This window comes from Mauremys reevesii, linkage group 18, assembly GCF_016161935.1.
Source record: "Mauremys reevesii isolate NIE-2019 linkage group 18, ASM1616193v1, whole genome shotgun sequence".
In the NCBI taxonomy this organism is placed as follows: Eukaryota; Metazoa; Chordata; order Testudines; family Geoemydidae; genus Mauremys; species Mauremys reevesii.
The window spans coordinates 17,480,050-17,493,438 of record NC_052640.1 but is presented as its reverse complement, the minus strand read 5'-3'; the positions used below and the strand labels follow the sequence as shown (position 1 = coordinate 17,493,438).

Here is a 13,389-nt window from a genome sequence, read left to right as displayed (position 1 = left end):
GTGAGCGCGGGGGCGGGAGGCTGTACCCGCCTGCCGGGACTGCGCGGGAGGGTGAAGCTGCGCTGGGGCTGGGGCTGTCAGCCGGGGGGAGGCGGGGACGGGACGGGACAGTAGAGCTGGGTGGGGGACTGGCAGGGAGCTGGGCCTGTCAGCGGGCGCTTGGGGGCAGTAGAGCTGGAGGGGCTGGCTGGGGCTGTGCCTGTCAGCGGGAGCTTGTGGGGTGGGGGCTGGTAGGGGCTGTGCCTGTCCGCTGGAGCTGGGGGGAGAGATAGTAGAGCGGGAGGGGGGCTGTGCCTGTCACCTGGCGCTTGGGGGGGGCAGTAGAGCTGGAGGGGCTGGCAGGGGGCTGTGCCTGTCAGCTGCGAGGGGAGACAGTACAGCTGGGGGGGCTGGCTGGGGGCTGTGCCTGTCAGCGGGGGTACAGTAGAGCTGGGGAGGCTGTGCCTGTTAGCTGTGGCTTGGAGGGTAGTAAAGCAGGGGGTATAGGGAGGGGTTGTGCCTGTCGGCTGGGAGGGACTAGAGGGGGCTGTGCCCATTAGCTGGGGCGGGGGGGGGGGGGACACAGTAGAGCTGGGGAGGCTGTGCCTGCCAACCAGGAGGCGGCTGGGGGGACAAGGATGCCTGTGCCCGTCAGCCGGGGATGAGAGGGGGCTGTGTCCACTGCGGGAGGGGGAAGAAAGGAGAGTGTTGTGCCAACTGGGGATGGGGGCTGTTAGTGGGGGTGTGTTAAGTAATGTGGGTGTATGATTGGGTGGGTTGGTGCAGGGGAGTGAGGGGCTGTACCATGTCTCTTTTCTTATGCCCATGGGTTGGGGCACATGCTCTGTTTTCGGGAAGTACCGAGTAACTGGTTGTCTGCCCTATGCGGTGCTGAAAGCTGAGCCATCTGTATTGCGCTGATACTTCCAACTTTACATGGTAGGGTTGGGAGACCTTATGTCCAGAGTGCCTATGCGGGCTTGACAACACTCCTTAAAGTCATCTGGGGCATGAACCAGAATGGCAGGCACCCCATGGTAAGCAATGAAACTGGTACAAGGTGGCAAAGGTGTGCAGAGCTCCATTGGTGTAACTGCAGAGAGTGAAGCTCTATGCATGCAAACTGGAGTAATGGCGAGTCTAGGATAGGAAAACTTTGCTATCACCTGTTGAGTTGCACTGGTGTTCACCACACTGGGAGCTTTAGGTGGACTGGCATGTGTGATTAGACTTGCTCTGAACCAGATTACATGACATAATACACCAGCATCCTATTTGCACTAGGATTCCTAGTGTTACTAATGTCTGTGGAACTTAACAGATGTGCGGTATGGTAGGAAATCTTCAGAATACATCCCTAACCTTGACATTCCTTGGTATTGTTGTTGTGCTATCTACTGCTTGAATTGGACTAAGTTTAAAGAGATGCTGTCTTGAAATCTAATTAGTATTTTAAAAAAAATGTAAACACAAGGTTTTTTAATACACATGGTCCTCCGACCCCTACAAACTTTTGTGATTTTACAGTCTCATTTTGTTTTTAAAATGTTTCTTTCTTTTTGCTTTGTGACAGATGCACATAAATGGGGGAAACTAAAAGTCCCAATCCTCCAACTGGATTTATGTGGGTGAACCCAGGATTTTAGAGTGGGTCTTGGTGGGTGCTGTGTTCCACCCATGTGTAGATCCAGTTGCAGGATCAAGGCTTAAATGATTCTCAGCATGGAACACAGCTCACTATGCACTAAGGGCTGTCAAATGCACAAAATAAACTGAAAAAACACAATTTTTCAGATTTACCCAAGCTGACTGCAATTGAAGTATGATACTTCTAACTAGAATAGATACAGATATTTAGACAAAGTTGACATTGTCATTTTCAGCTTCCAAGATTGAAATTCTGAACAGCTTGCCATTACAAACTTATGCTGCTTTGATGATCCTAGATCACAATTTCAAGGGAAATATTTTTTTCTCCTTGATCCCAATTGGTGAAGGCTCCTTCTCATAGACTCATAGATTTTAAGGTTTGAAGGGCCTATCATGATCATCCAGTCTGACTACCTGCACATTGCAGGACACAGAACCTTGCCACTCACTCGTGTAGTAGGGCCCGTAACCTCTGGCTTTGTTGTTGCTTTATAATTTAATCAGTAAATGATGATTCTCTACCCAGCCAGAACAACTGCATTATCTTATTGATGTAACCCTTTGACCTCTGATTCTCTTCCATCACATTGTCTGTCTTCCTGTTTGTTACATTTTGTCTCTGGTAAGTACTTCAGAGTAGGGACCATATTTTATATGTTCTGCAAAGCAACTCCCACAGTCTGTGCTTTATAAAAGGTAATAATTACAGGGGACTTGCAGAAGAATACTGTGGATTTATGTAGATCTTCATGGGGTCTTCTAAATAAAAATATGGCTTTGTGCAGTCAAAGCAGCTAGGGATTAATGAAGTGAAGAATGAGAGAAAATTAAGATTGCTTCCATTTAGGTACACACACCTCCCTAACATGTGTAAACTGTGTATCCAACTTTCTGGTGTATGTGTGGTGGGATGACATTGGGTAGGGTTTTCAAAAGCATCCAGGTCATTTAGGAGTACCAGTCCCATTGACTTTCTTAGCCACTTGTGCTCCCAAGTCATCTAGGTGACTTTGAAATTCACATCTATTTGTTCAATGACATAGAGACTAAAACTCAAGAGTTCCTGGCCCCACTGCAGTGCTCTGACCTCTAGACCACGCTTGTCTCTTTGACAAATGCAATGATTTTATTTTCAGCACTTGAGTGCATAAAAAGCATAGCTTTGAAAGGATGTAAGTTTTCTCTGCAAAAGTCAAACATTTTAACGTAATCCTTTAAGTGTTTTAAAAAAAATGCAACTAGAATATATTCCTCTAATATCAGTGGCCTAAAACCTGCGATTGTCAGGCTATTATGGCTGGTGTATTAGATTAATACTCTAGAGCTTTCCAACACTAGAAGTGCAAATTAAGTTTCTGATTAAGGTCAGAAGTGAAAAGTAGAGTAGTGATCTCAAGACAGTCCCCATTTATGAACTTGTAACGGAGTTGTCTTTGATCAGAGCACTGTTTAATGAAAGTGTTGTATTTTAAGATGGGTCTGAAATAAATGGTGTGCTCTGTGATTTCTAAACTGTTTGGAGATTAGAGTGGTTCTGAATGTGCACTTTATGGATCCCACCAATGCACAGTGGTGCATGTCTTAAACAAACACCCAGTCAACTAATCGCCAAGTGAACCAAGATGATGTTCCCAAAAGGAACTCTGTGCAGGAAAAAGGAATTCTCTGTGTTTTGGTCACCTGAAAAAGAACTAACTTTTAGGAATTGGGGCTTCTGCTAGTTACAGCTGCAAATTCAGTACTGTTCTTGTGTGAATCAGTGAAAGTGGAGAATCCATGCTGCTTTTGCAGTGCTTTCATCCTCCCTATCACTCATGCTGTTTACTCAGAAAGGAGCTTGTCCTGCCAGTAGCAGAATTCTTCACATACCTGCCCTCCAGCCAGTTGTGATTACACAGCCTATGTCTGAGAGTTCCTTGAGTCCCAAAACCTCATTCTAATATTCCCCCCCCCTCCGAGTTATTTATTCTTGGTCTACTGCTAGAAAAATTGAGAGAGAGAGATAGACAAGGCAGCTGTGTAACCAAGCAGAGTAGATAAAAATGGCATAGGGACCCACAACACACTTCTTCCTTGTGGGACACTCTGAAAAATCAGAAATAACTCTTTAATAAGGACAGTCATTTCATATTATCCCCTGCCTTTCCATAGAAGGCAGAAAAGTGAAGCATGGAGTCTCATGCAGCATTGCTTAGGCACAGTACAGATAAGTCTAAAATGCCAGATACTGGGGTCCCACTACAAAAAAAGGTTTTGCCATTCAGTTTGTGCTCTTGGAGCTGATGCAACTCTGGAACCAGAGGTGAAAAACATAACTCATTCCCAAAAGGGCTGCCATGTGGTGGAGGTGGTCATCCAAATATTTGCATACAAGGGCAGAGAAATGATTTTGGGAAAGACAGAAGTTTGTGGACTCAGGGCTCTACCAGAGGAAGACTCTGGTATTCTGGTAGCACGCAGCCTCATTTTTCATAAACTAAACACTCTAGACTGATGGTTTCATACAGTCTCTCTCACTCTTCCTCCCCACCATATTGAGGCTTTGCACGATAAATCATAATATAGTTTTAAAGGATAAAGAATCACAATAAGATTTTCAAACTAAAACCCAGAAGAACAAATGGGGAAGACAAGAAAATGGCATGGAAGGAGAAAGAAAAGAAAGGGCTCTAAAGGCCATAATTTAAGAGAGAAAAAGTTATTAGATGCATTATGGTTTTTGTTTAAAAATGGTGAAGGCTGTCTATAGTCAAGGATGGGAGCAGATTATGAAACTTAAGATCATCACAGCATAGATCCAGTCACCTGTTGCTGTAAGATCATTGTCAGTAAGATCATTGTCAGTACAGACACTTATCAGGAATAGGCTCTAATATAGCCAGACCTACCACTGTTAGACTTTAAGAAAACAGCAGGGTCAATTTAAAGCTTGGTGGTGGTTCTTTTCTTCTAGTTTGAGATAGAATTGTATGAGAAGGTTTTGTGTAGTGTGAAATTTTGGCACTACAATATCCAACTTCTGTGGTGAAGAAGGGCCTTCTAGGTGATCAGATTGCAGTTTGGAATGAAGCTTTGCCTGTGATTATTTTAATAATCTCTGCTCTGTCAATTACTTCATTTCCATCATAGCCAGCATTGGTGTGCAGGTCAACTCTCGATGAGTCCGAGGTCTTGTCCACATGGCACTGGCAAAACACACCAGAAGGGTGAGATCTATAAAGTGCTCTAATGTTCTGCACTCTAACTGCCCTGTGTTAACTCTGCTAGTGCATTCTAAAATATCTAGCTTGTATTAACATAGGAGTACATTAATATAAACTAGGTATACTTAGTGCACCAGCTGCATCTGCACACAACTGCAGAGCACTTTACAGATCACACCCTTCTGGTGTGCTTTGCTGCACCACATTGACAAGCCCAGAATTCATGGACTGGTAGCATCCTTTTTTCTTGAGATTGCGTCCAGTGTTGCTGTTTGGCAATCTAATGCAAGGAAAAACACTTGTTGTCTCTGGAGGGAGCCCTGTTCTGACATCCACCAGTAGGAGAAGGGTTGCTGTGGCAGGGCTTTTGAGAGAAATGAGTGGAAAACTAAATGGGATTCTGCAAAGGACTCTGAGGACCACTGGTTTTGCAATTTATGGTGAAGAAGCAGCTAGCTAGCTCAAGCCCAATCTAACTCTTGCTCTCAATACCCTCTGTTGTCTTTATAGATGGCACTGGGAAGAATGGTTTTTTTTATAGCTTAGTAAAGTGCACAGCACTTTACAGTCACGGTCAAATACTTTCCTTGTCTGAGAGATTGTGCAGTCTGAGGCATTGATCCTGTAAAGACTTGCACATGGGCTTAACTTTATACACTGTGAGTAGTGCGATTTAAGTCAACAGGATTGTTTGCATTCTGCCAAGTTAAACACATTCCTAAGCATTTGCGGCATGAGGGCTTGTGAGAGCTTAAATAATACTCATATATTTTTTGTGGAATTTTTATTTGAAATATATTTCCAGGTAAAAGTCACCTTCCATGAAGACTTACAGAAAATGGGTCAATGTGTAAGGTATCCAGAAATGCTTTCCAGTAGCTTTAAAGGTTTTAATTAATCTGAAATTTTATTAATTTACCCAAACTGGAAAATAAAGTGAAATGTGTCCCCTCCTAATGTAGAAATGTTCCAGATTCCCTTTTCAAAGGAGCTGAAATTTATTAGAAGATGGTGGCTACTTGGTTGCATACAATATAAAACACAAGCAGGTTTCCTGTTTGAAGAGACTCTACTACAATAATTGTTGTGAGACTCCTCCTAACTTCCTGTTTTGACTCTCTCCCCTACTGCCAGTGCCTTTCTGACTGTTTTTTTTTAATCTTTTGTTTGCAAGTACACATTCACCATCCTGTTGATGGTTTTCAATAAATGTCAGATATTTCCATTCTCAATAAGTGTTTGTCCTCTCTCTTTTTCCTTCAGTTAATGTTAAATTTCTGGTTTCAGAAAAACACTTCTTAAAAGGAAAATCTAAATTATTTTAATTTTGCCTCGAGATTAATTGTGACACTGATTCCACTACATCGCAGTAACGCTCTGATCCAGCATTCCCGTTTTTCAAAGGGCGCGTAATGTGCTTTTTATCTATTATTTCACCTTTTTCCCATTGCATCCCAATTTATTTTCCTTGACAGGGAGCCAAGTATTACTCAGAGATATGCAGATTGTGTTCTGTGGGAAGTATCTGAGAGGAAAAAGGGTGCAATAGTGTTGCCATACCTCTGCTACAGAGTACAGTTGCATTGGGAGAGAGAATAACTAGAAGTGCCTGGAATTATCTCAGAACTGGAAATAAGTCTTAGAGTGGGGGAGGAAGGAAAACTGTGCCTCTGGCTCAGAGCTTAACTTTGCTTTATGTTAGCAAAGTCTTGACCATTACTTTAGTTCAGGCCTTAGGCCTCATACCAGGCCTCTGATACCAAGGGTTTATATCTCAGGGCCTCCTCTTACTACAGCCTCCTCTTCTAAATCAGCTCCTGTTTCTCCATACAATCTCTCTCCCATGAGAAGAGAGTCAGATTGTAACTGTCCATTGCTCCCTTCCTCAGTTAATCAAAAAAAAACCTGAGAGAGCACCAATCACAACATGTCATTCGTGTTGTTCTAGCCCAGGGGTAGGCAGCCTATGGCAAAGAGGAAGTGTAACATCTTAGCACAGCATAAGGTGGCATGCGAGCTGATTTTCGGTGGCACGCACACTGCTCGGGTCCTGACCACCAGTCTGTGGGCCTCTACATTTTAATTTAATTTTAAATGACGCTTCTTAAACATTTTAAAAACCTTATTTACTTTACATACAACAATAGTTTAGTTATATATTATAGACTTACAGAAAGAGACCTTCTAAAATCGTTAAAATGTATTACTGTCATGCAAAACCTTAAATTAGAGTGAATAAATGGAGACTCGGCACACCACTTCTGAAAGGTTGCCGACCCCTGTTTTAGCCAGTCCTTCAGCCACCCACTGGCTAGGCTGTCAGTGGCACTGGACACTCGATCGACATAGTGCGCCACAGCCCAGAACCCCTGAGTGATTCGCCAGCTTCTACCTCCCAAATAGCTGGGATTACAGGCACACACCACTGTGCCCGGTATGGTAGATAGTGCTGCTAGTAAAACACTATAAAATATAGCTCAGAACTACTAGGTTCATTTCAGGTTTAAAAAGGATACTGCAAAGCTATTTTTCCACAGCTCGCTTGGCAGTGTCCTGCTCTTCTTCCTGAAAATACTAAGGAATCTTCAGTGAATTTCCTTTTGGGGGCTGAATGGTAATTGGCAAGAATGGAAGGATGTGATGGTTTGTAATTCTTTCCTTCACTCAGAGGGCAGAATCTACCAGGAATGTTGCACACTTCCTGCGATTAGAGGTCTCAGTGAGACTTGTGCATTACAGCATTTCCTGTGCTTTAAAGTTCTGTCTAGGGTCTAGCCCATACTGAGCCAAGGCTTTTGAAGGTAGAACCCTGCCGAGCCTGGAACCAAAGTATTGAACACTATTCTAATGTCAGCTAGAAACCTGGTTAGCTTTCAAATTCCATTCACAAGGCACCATAGGTAAGTCTGGAAAAGATCCTTAACTGTGGCTCTTAATGGCCATTAAAATATACTGTGATTTTTTCTTCCTGTTTCACCCATTTCCTTTCCTCCTGTTTTCCTCATAATATTTTCTGTTTCCATCTCTGAAGATAGGACTTATATTGACACTTAATCATGGTACAAACACTTGCACCATTTCTAGGCTAAGAAAAAAAGGTGTGATGCTAGAATATCTTAGGTAACATGTTCTAACTAGTAGCTTGTCTACATTAGATGTTTCAAACATATTTGGCTGAATGAAAGCTCAGATGGGAGTATAGACTTTAACTTGACCAACCTAGCACAGGTTAATGTATATGCTACTTTGTCTACGCTAGACTTTTCAAACATGTTAGCACCTTTACATCATAGGCCTTGTCTACACTACTGCCTAAATCGATATAAGTTATGTCGCTCAGAGGTGTGTGCACCCCCCAGCAACATAACTTACATCAATTTAGCATGGTGTAGACACTTCTTTGTCAGCAGGAGATGCTCTCCTGGTCACGTAGCTTTCACCTCTCGTTTACATGGAGTAATTACGTTGACGGGAGAGCATTCTCCTGTCGATGTAATGCATCTTCACCAGACATGCTGCCGATTTAGTGCTGTAGGGAAGACAAGCCCTTAGCCTAGACAAGGCTGAAAGCCTGACTTCCTCATGCTATGCCTTGTTCTGCAATGCAGAGACTAGCTGTGCAGCTGACAGTTGCTGAAGCATTCTTGTGCTCATGTTGTATTTAATTCTCCTTCCTCCCTCCTTCCCCCCGAAAGATGCAGTAGCTCAAAATGGGGGAAATAGAACATTTGTTGCATTTCTACGTAGGTTGACTGCGTTTCTCGTTTGCAAGGTGGTCTTGAAACTTCGAGTTGTCCATTGTGTCAGCCTAGTCGTGCTAGCATATTCCTAGTAAGCAGATGTGGTTTGCTTTTGTCTGTTTGGTTTGGATAGGAAAACACAGAGCTTTTCAGGCTTAACCATGCACTAAAAGAAATGGCAAAGTAGCTTCTGGTTTTCCAGTGCTTTGAAATGAAAGGAGGACTGCAAATACACTTCTGTGTGGTTTTGGAGTACTGAAGTCACTCTCAAACTAAAGTAAGACATCCCTGCTGCAGAACATTGCATAAAACAAGCTTCTGTATTAGCAGCCAGCTGACCTGCATGAAGATTTCTGTTTGCTGTAGCAGGAGGCACATGTGGCCATGAATACTTGACAAAGTCTGTCTTTCTTTCAGCAAGGATTTTTGAAATACAGTAAAAGCTGTTTTCTCTGGCATGTTGGGTGAATGGGGGGTGCTGGTAAGTGAAAAATGCCAGTTAAATAAAAGGAAGGAAGTTTGGGTGCAGGAGGGGGCTCGGGGTGCCGGATCCAGGGGGGCGCTCACCTTGGGCAGTTCCCCACAAGTGGCAACCTGTCCTGGCTGCTCCTAGACAGAGGTGTGGCATGCAGTTCTGCACACTGTCCCACCCTGAGCACTGGCTCTGCATCTCCCACTGACCAGGAACCACAGTCAATGGGAGCTGCAGGGGTGGCACCTGCGGGCAGAGGCGGTGCACAGAGCTGTCTGCTGCGCCTCCACCTAGGAGCAGCCGGGACAGGTCGCCGCTTGTGGGGAGTCCCCTGAGGTGAGCACCCCCAGATATGGGACCTTGCACCCCCTTCCACACCCCAAACCTCCTGCACCTCAATCCCTTGCTGGCCCCGCGCCAACCGGACTATAAACCGCACTTTCAATGAAGATGAGAAATGCTGGTTTATAGACATTTCCGGTTGGTGAAGTGCTGGATAAAATAGCTTTTACTGTTCATTTGAGCTCTTAACACCACTAGGAACCATAAATGTTCTTTTAAGATTTGAAAACGGGTTTGAATCTTTATAGAGCATTTGTTATGTTAAAGCCAGACAATTTATGCAGGCCTTCCCAAACTCTTTCTAGGAAACCCTGCTCCCACCCAAACCAGTCCTTGACCTGATCAAGATGGCTTACTGTTTTACTTCTTTGGATGCAGTGTTAATATCCTGTGTATATCCAGAGACTCTCAGAGCCATGTTTGAAGTCCTGTGTTCATGAACTTCTTCGTTCCCAGTATTCTTGTTTCTATTTCACTGCCTTTCCTCCCAGAGATCCTCACCAGTGAATTCTTGATGCCTGCTACACAGATATATTACATATGAATGGATTATTTTTGCAGTCTGTAGCCTGATTTAGAGTGTACTGATAATATTAATTTGGATAATATGGGAATTTAATTTTATTTGATTTTAATAATAATAATTATTATCATCAATATTAATTAGTATGAATTGTAGGCGTGCCAGTATGTTTGATCAGAAGATAAAAGTTCTTGTCCTGAATCAGGCTCCACAGAATTTATAAAGGACCCTCGGGGGTATGACAGGAAGCTCACAGTGAGACAGGTAGAGCCTTGAAGACTTTTTATTAAAATTAATAATAGTAAGTAAATGGTAAAATACTCAGAGTTACAAAGTTACAATTGCATTACTGCTATTCAAAAGATACATATGATATAGTATTATATTCAACAAAGCTTTGGTTAATATACTCACACCCTTCCTTGGTAACCTGGTGGTAAGAGACACAGGAACAGCCTTGTGGTTCAGGTTTCTCAATTGTTGAGTGAGGGATGCAGTGCTTAGAAAATGCTAAGAGCTATCAAAGCTGACTAGGGTTTACTTGACTAACTTAAACTTAAATCAAAACCTAATAAACTAAGAATAAAACTGAAGGAAACCAGGCTTAGCCTAGTTCCTTAAGAAACTTAAAGTAGCAGTCATCGTAGATAGATAGAATAGATAGAGTGGAGGAAGTAAGTGAGACTAGAGTAAAGTGAGAACTGGAGTCCTCTATTGAGGTGGGTCACCTCTTTTATAGGGCAAAGTGCTGGAAATCCTTCCTCCTATGCCCAAATTTCATTCCTCACCCACAAAATGTTAGGGTACGCTTACCTCATAGGCTAATATCTGTGTGCGTATTGATGACAGGTATGTACGCACATCAGTCTCTTGTGGTGTACTTGTTAAGTCTGTGGGTACAACATTGAAAACCCCCCTATTCCATTCTCCATTGGTCTAGATAAAAGGTCATAGACATAGGCATGGGTACTCATCTATTTAGATAACAAGCTTTAGGTCAACTTTGCTTTCTGAGTAAAAGGTCTTAATATAGATATGCTAACTTTGCTTTAGCTTAACGTACAAGATATGGCCTGTAGGCCTCTTGCATTACAGCCAAACTTACTTTAAGTATTTGGTTTATTGTAATAGATTTATAGATTTATATTAAACTATAAGAAAAGATATCTATGTATGTGTGTATATATACATACAAGTAAGCAGGTTGATCCTGTAGGCTACAAGTCACACAACTTTAAAGTTGGAACAGGCTTGCCTTGAATGTGCAAATTCATTATTTAAAGCCTTATCACGATCCTCTTGTGTGTATCATATAAAACTCTGTGCATGTACTATATCTGTTCAAATCCTAATCCACAGTGGACAGAATGGACACTTTTTTCAGTTCCACGCTGCACTGGTTTTGTGGATCCTCAGCTCAGGAGAACCTGGGGACTATAATGCTAGAGGCAAAACATTCCAACCTCTCTCTGACCTATGCTGTGCTAAGATGTTACACGTTCTCTTTGCACAGATGTAGTCTATGATTGAAAGAGTAAAAATGAGGCAGCAGTTCGAAATCACACTTCATGCACCTCCTGCCCCTGCGTTCTCAAGGGAACTGCTTCTCTTTGAGTCTAAACTGAGTTTAGAGACTTATAAAAGTCTTTGTATACTACAAATACTGGTAATAGTAAAGTGTTACACTTATTTTCAGTGGTCTCTGGAGACTATTAGAGTTACATCCCTGACCAGGAGTCACAATTATTGGTAGCTGCTGGAGCTTTCTAACTTTTTGAGCCATGTGGTTGCCAACTTCAGGAAGGCCATGGTTCAGTTTAAATTTAATACAATATATTTCTTTTTTTTTTTTCTTCACATCAGGGATGCACCGCCTCTTCTTGCAGCATCTTTGATCCACGCTGCAATTGACGAGGTTCTACAGACTGATCTTTCTGTTTTTAAGAAGCAGAGTGTGGAAGAGGAGGAAGAGGGAGACCAGGGGAAGTTCACCTGTAAGTATAATATCCCTCTGTGGATTTCCACAGGGTGTCTGCTGGAACACTTGTAGTTTGAAATACTTCCTGGAATACCTGATGGAATATTTTGGCAAGCCAATAGGGAGCAGAGCTTTCATCACGCTACAGAATGTGAGATGAAGGATGGTTTTGTGGTCAAGAGGCAAGCATGGAGTCTGGAGACTTGGACCAAGACTTTCAAAACATTAGTGATTTGTGGTGCCCAATAAAGGGATGTGATTTTCAGAAAATGCCAAGCTACCTACTTCCTGAAAATCAGAGTTGAGTCACATTGGAAGGAGTAACTGCGCTCTAGCTCTTTTGCTAAATGAAGAGACTTCTGTGAAGAGTTGATTCAGTCTTTCTTGAGTTGTTTGTTTCTTTACATGAGTAACCTTTTCAGTGATTAGCTAATGGTAGTCCATTAATGTGCCTTTTCAGTCCACACTGGAATCAGTGGGGTCTCTACTATGCAGCTACATTAAATATCATAAGTGCAACACATTTAAATCTTTGAGCATCTCTGCCCACACTCAGGGTCAAGATGACAGCACCTATGGTCACGCTTGAGCCTGCAAGTGTCAAAATTCCAGGCCCTTACATTTGGTGAAACAACTACCTGAAGGGGGGGTTCCAAAGAAGATGGAGTTAGGCTGTCCTCAGTTGTGGCAGATGACAGAGCAAGGAGCAGTGGTCTCAAGTTGCAGTGTGGGAGGTGTAGGTTGGATATTAGGAAAAACTGTTTCACTAGGAGAGTGGTGAAGCACTGGAATGGGTTACCTAGGGAGGTGGTGGAATCTCCATCCTTAGAGGTTTTTAAGGCCCAGTTTGACAAAGCCCTGGCTGAAATGATTTAGTTGGGGTTAGTCCTGCTTTGAGAGGGGGTTGGTCTTGATGACCTCCTCAGGTCTCTTCCAACCCTAATCTTCTATGATTCTATAAGATCATCAGTACTGTAAGGACCACGTGATGACTGGTGGAGAACTGTTCTTGGACCTTCTACCTGGTGCCTCCATTTCCTCACAACCAGCTGACATTGGGGTAGGGAACAGACAGTTGCGCACTGTTTGAGCACCGTGTAACAACCAGTTCCATCTCATTTATTCAGTAGAATTTTTAACTTTAAGCCTTACCAAACCTCCTTTCACCATTTGATTTGGAGCTAGAGTGAGGGTCGGATGCTGCAGGAATCAGAAGGTAGAAATGGAAATAATCTCTTGGGTAATCTAGTCCATCCCAGACAATGAAACGTTATTTCCTGTTACACATGTTCTCCAATCTGTTTTTAAAAGCCCTAAGGATGGGGCTTCCACTTCTTACCTTGCAAGACTAATCCACTGGCCATCAGGTTCCATTGTCCAGAAATCTTTTCTGATATTCAGCTTAAATTTTCTTTCTTAATTTCATCCCGTAACTCTTGGCTGTATCCTTTACAGCACCTTAAATATTTTCTCTCCCTCCTTGATGTGTACAGCCTTCATGT

The 13,389-nt window shown here is 42.9% G+C and overlaps 1 protein-coding gene across 1 annotated transcript in view; it reads left to right on the top strand.

Annotated features, from left to right (window-relative positions):
- The window catches only part of PPM1F (protein phosphatase, Mg2+/Mn2+ dependent 1F), a 28,379-nt gene that overhangs the window by 281 nt on the left and 14,709 nt on the right, over positions 1-13,389 (top strand). Inside the window, exon 2 of the mRNA XM_039504934.1 lies at positions 11,773-11,903. Within this exon, the coding sequence (XP_039360868.1) occupies positions 11,773-11,903 (131 nt within the window). The remainder of the gene's footprint in view (positions 1-11,772; positions 11,904-13,389) is intronic.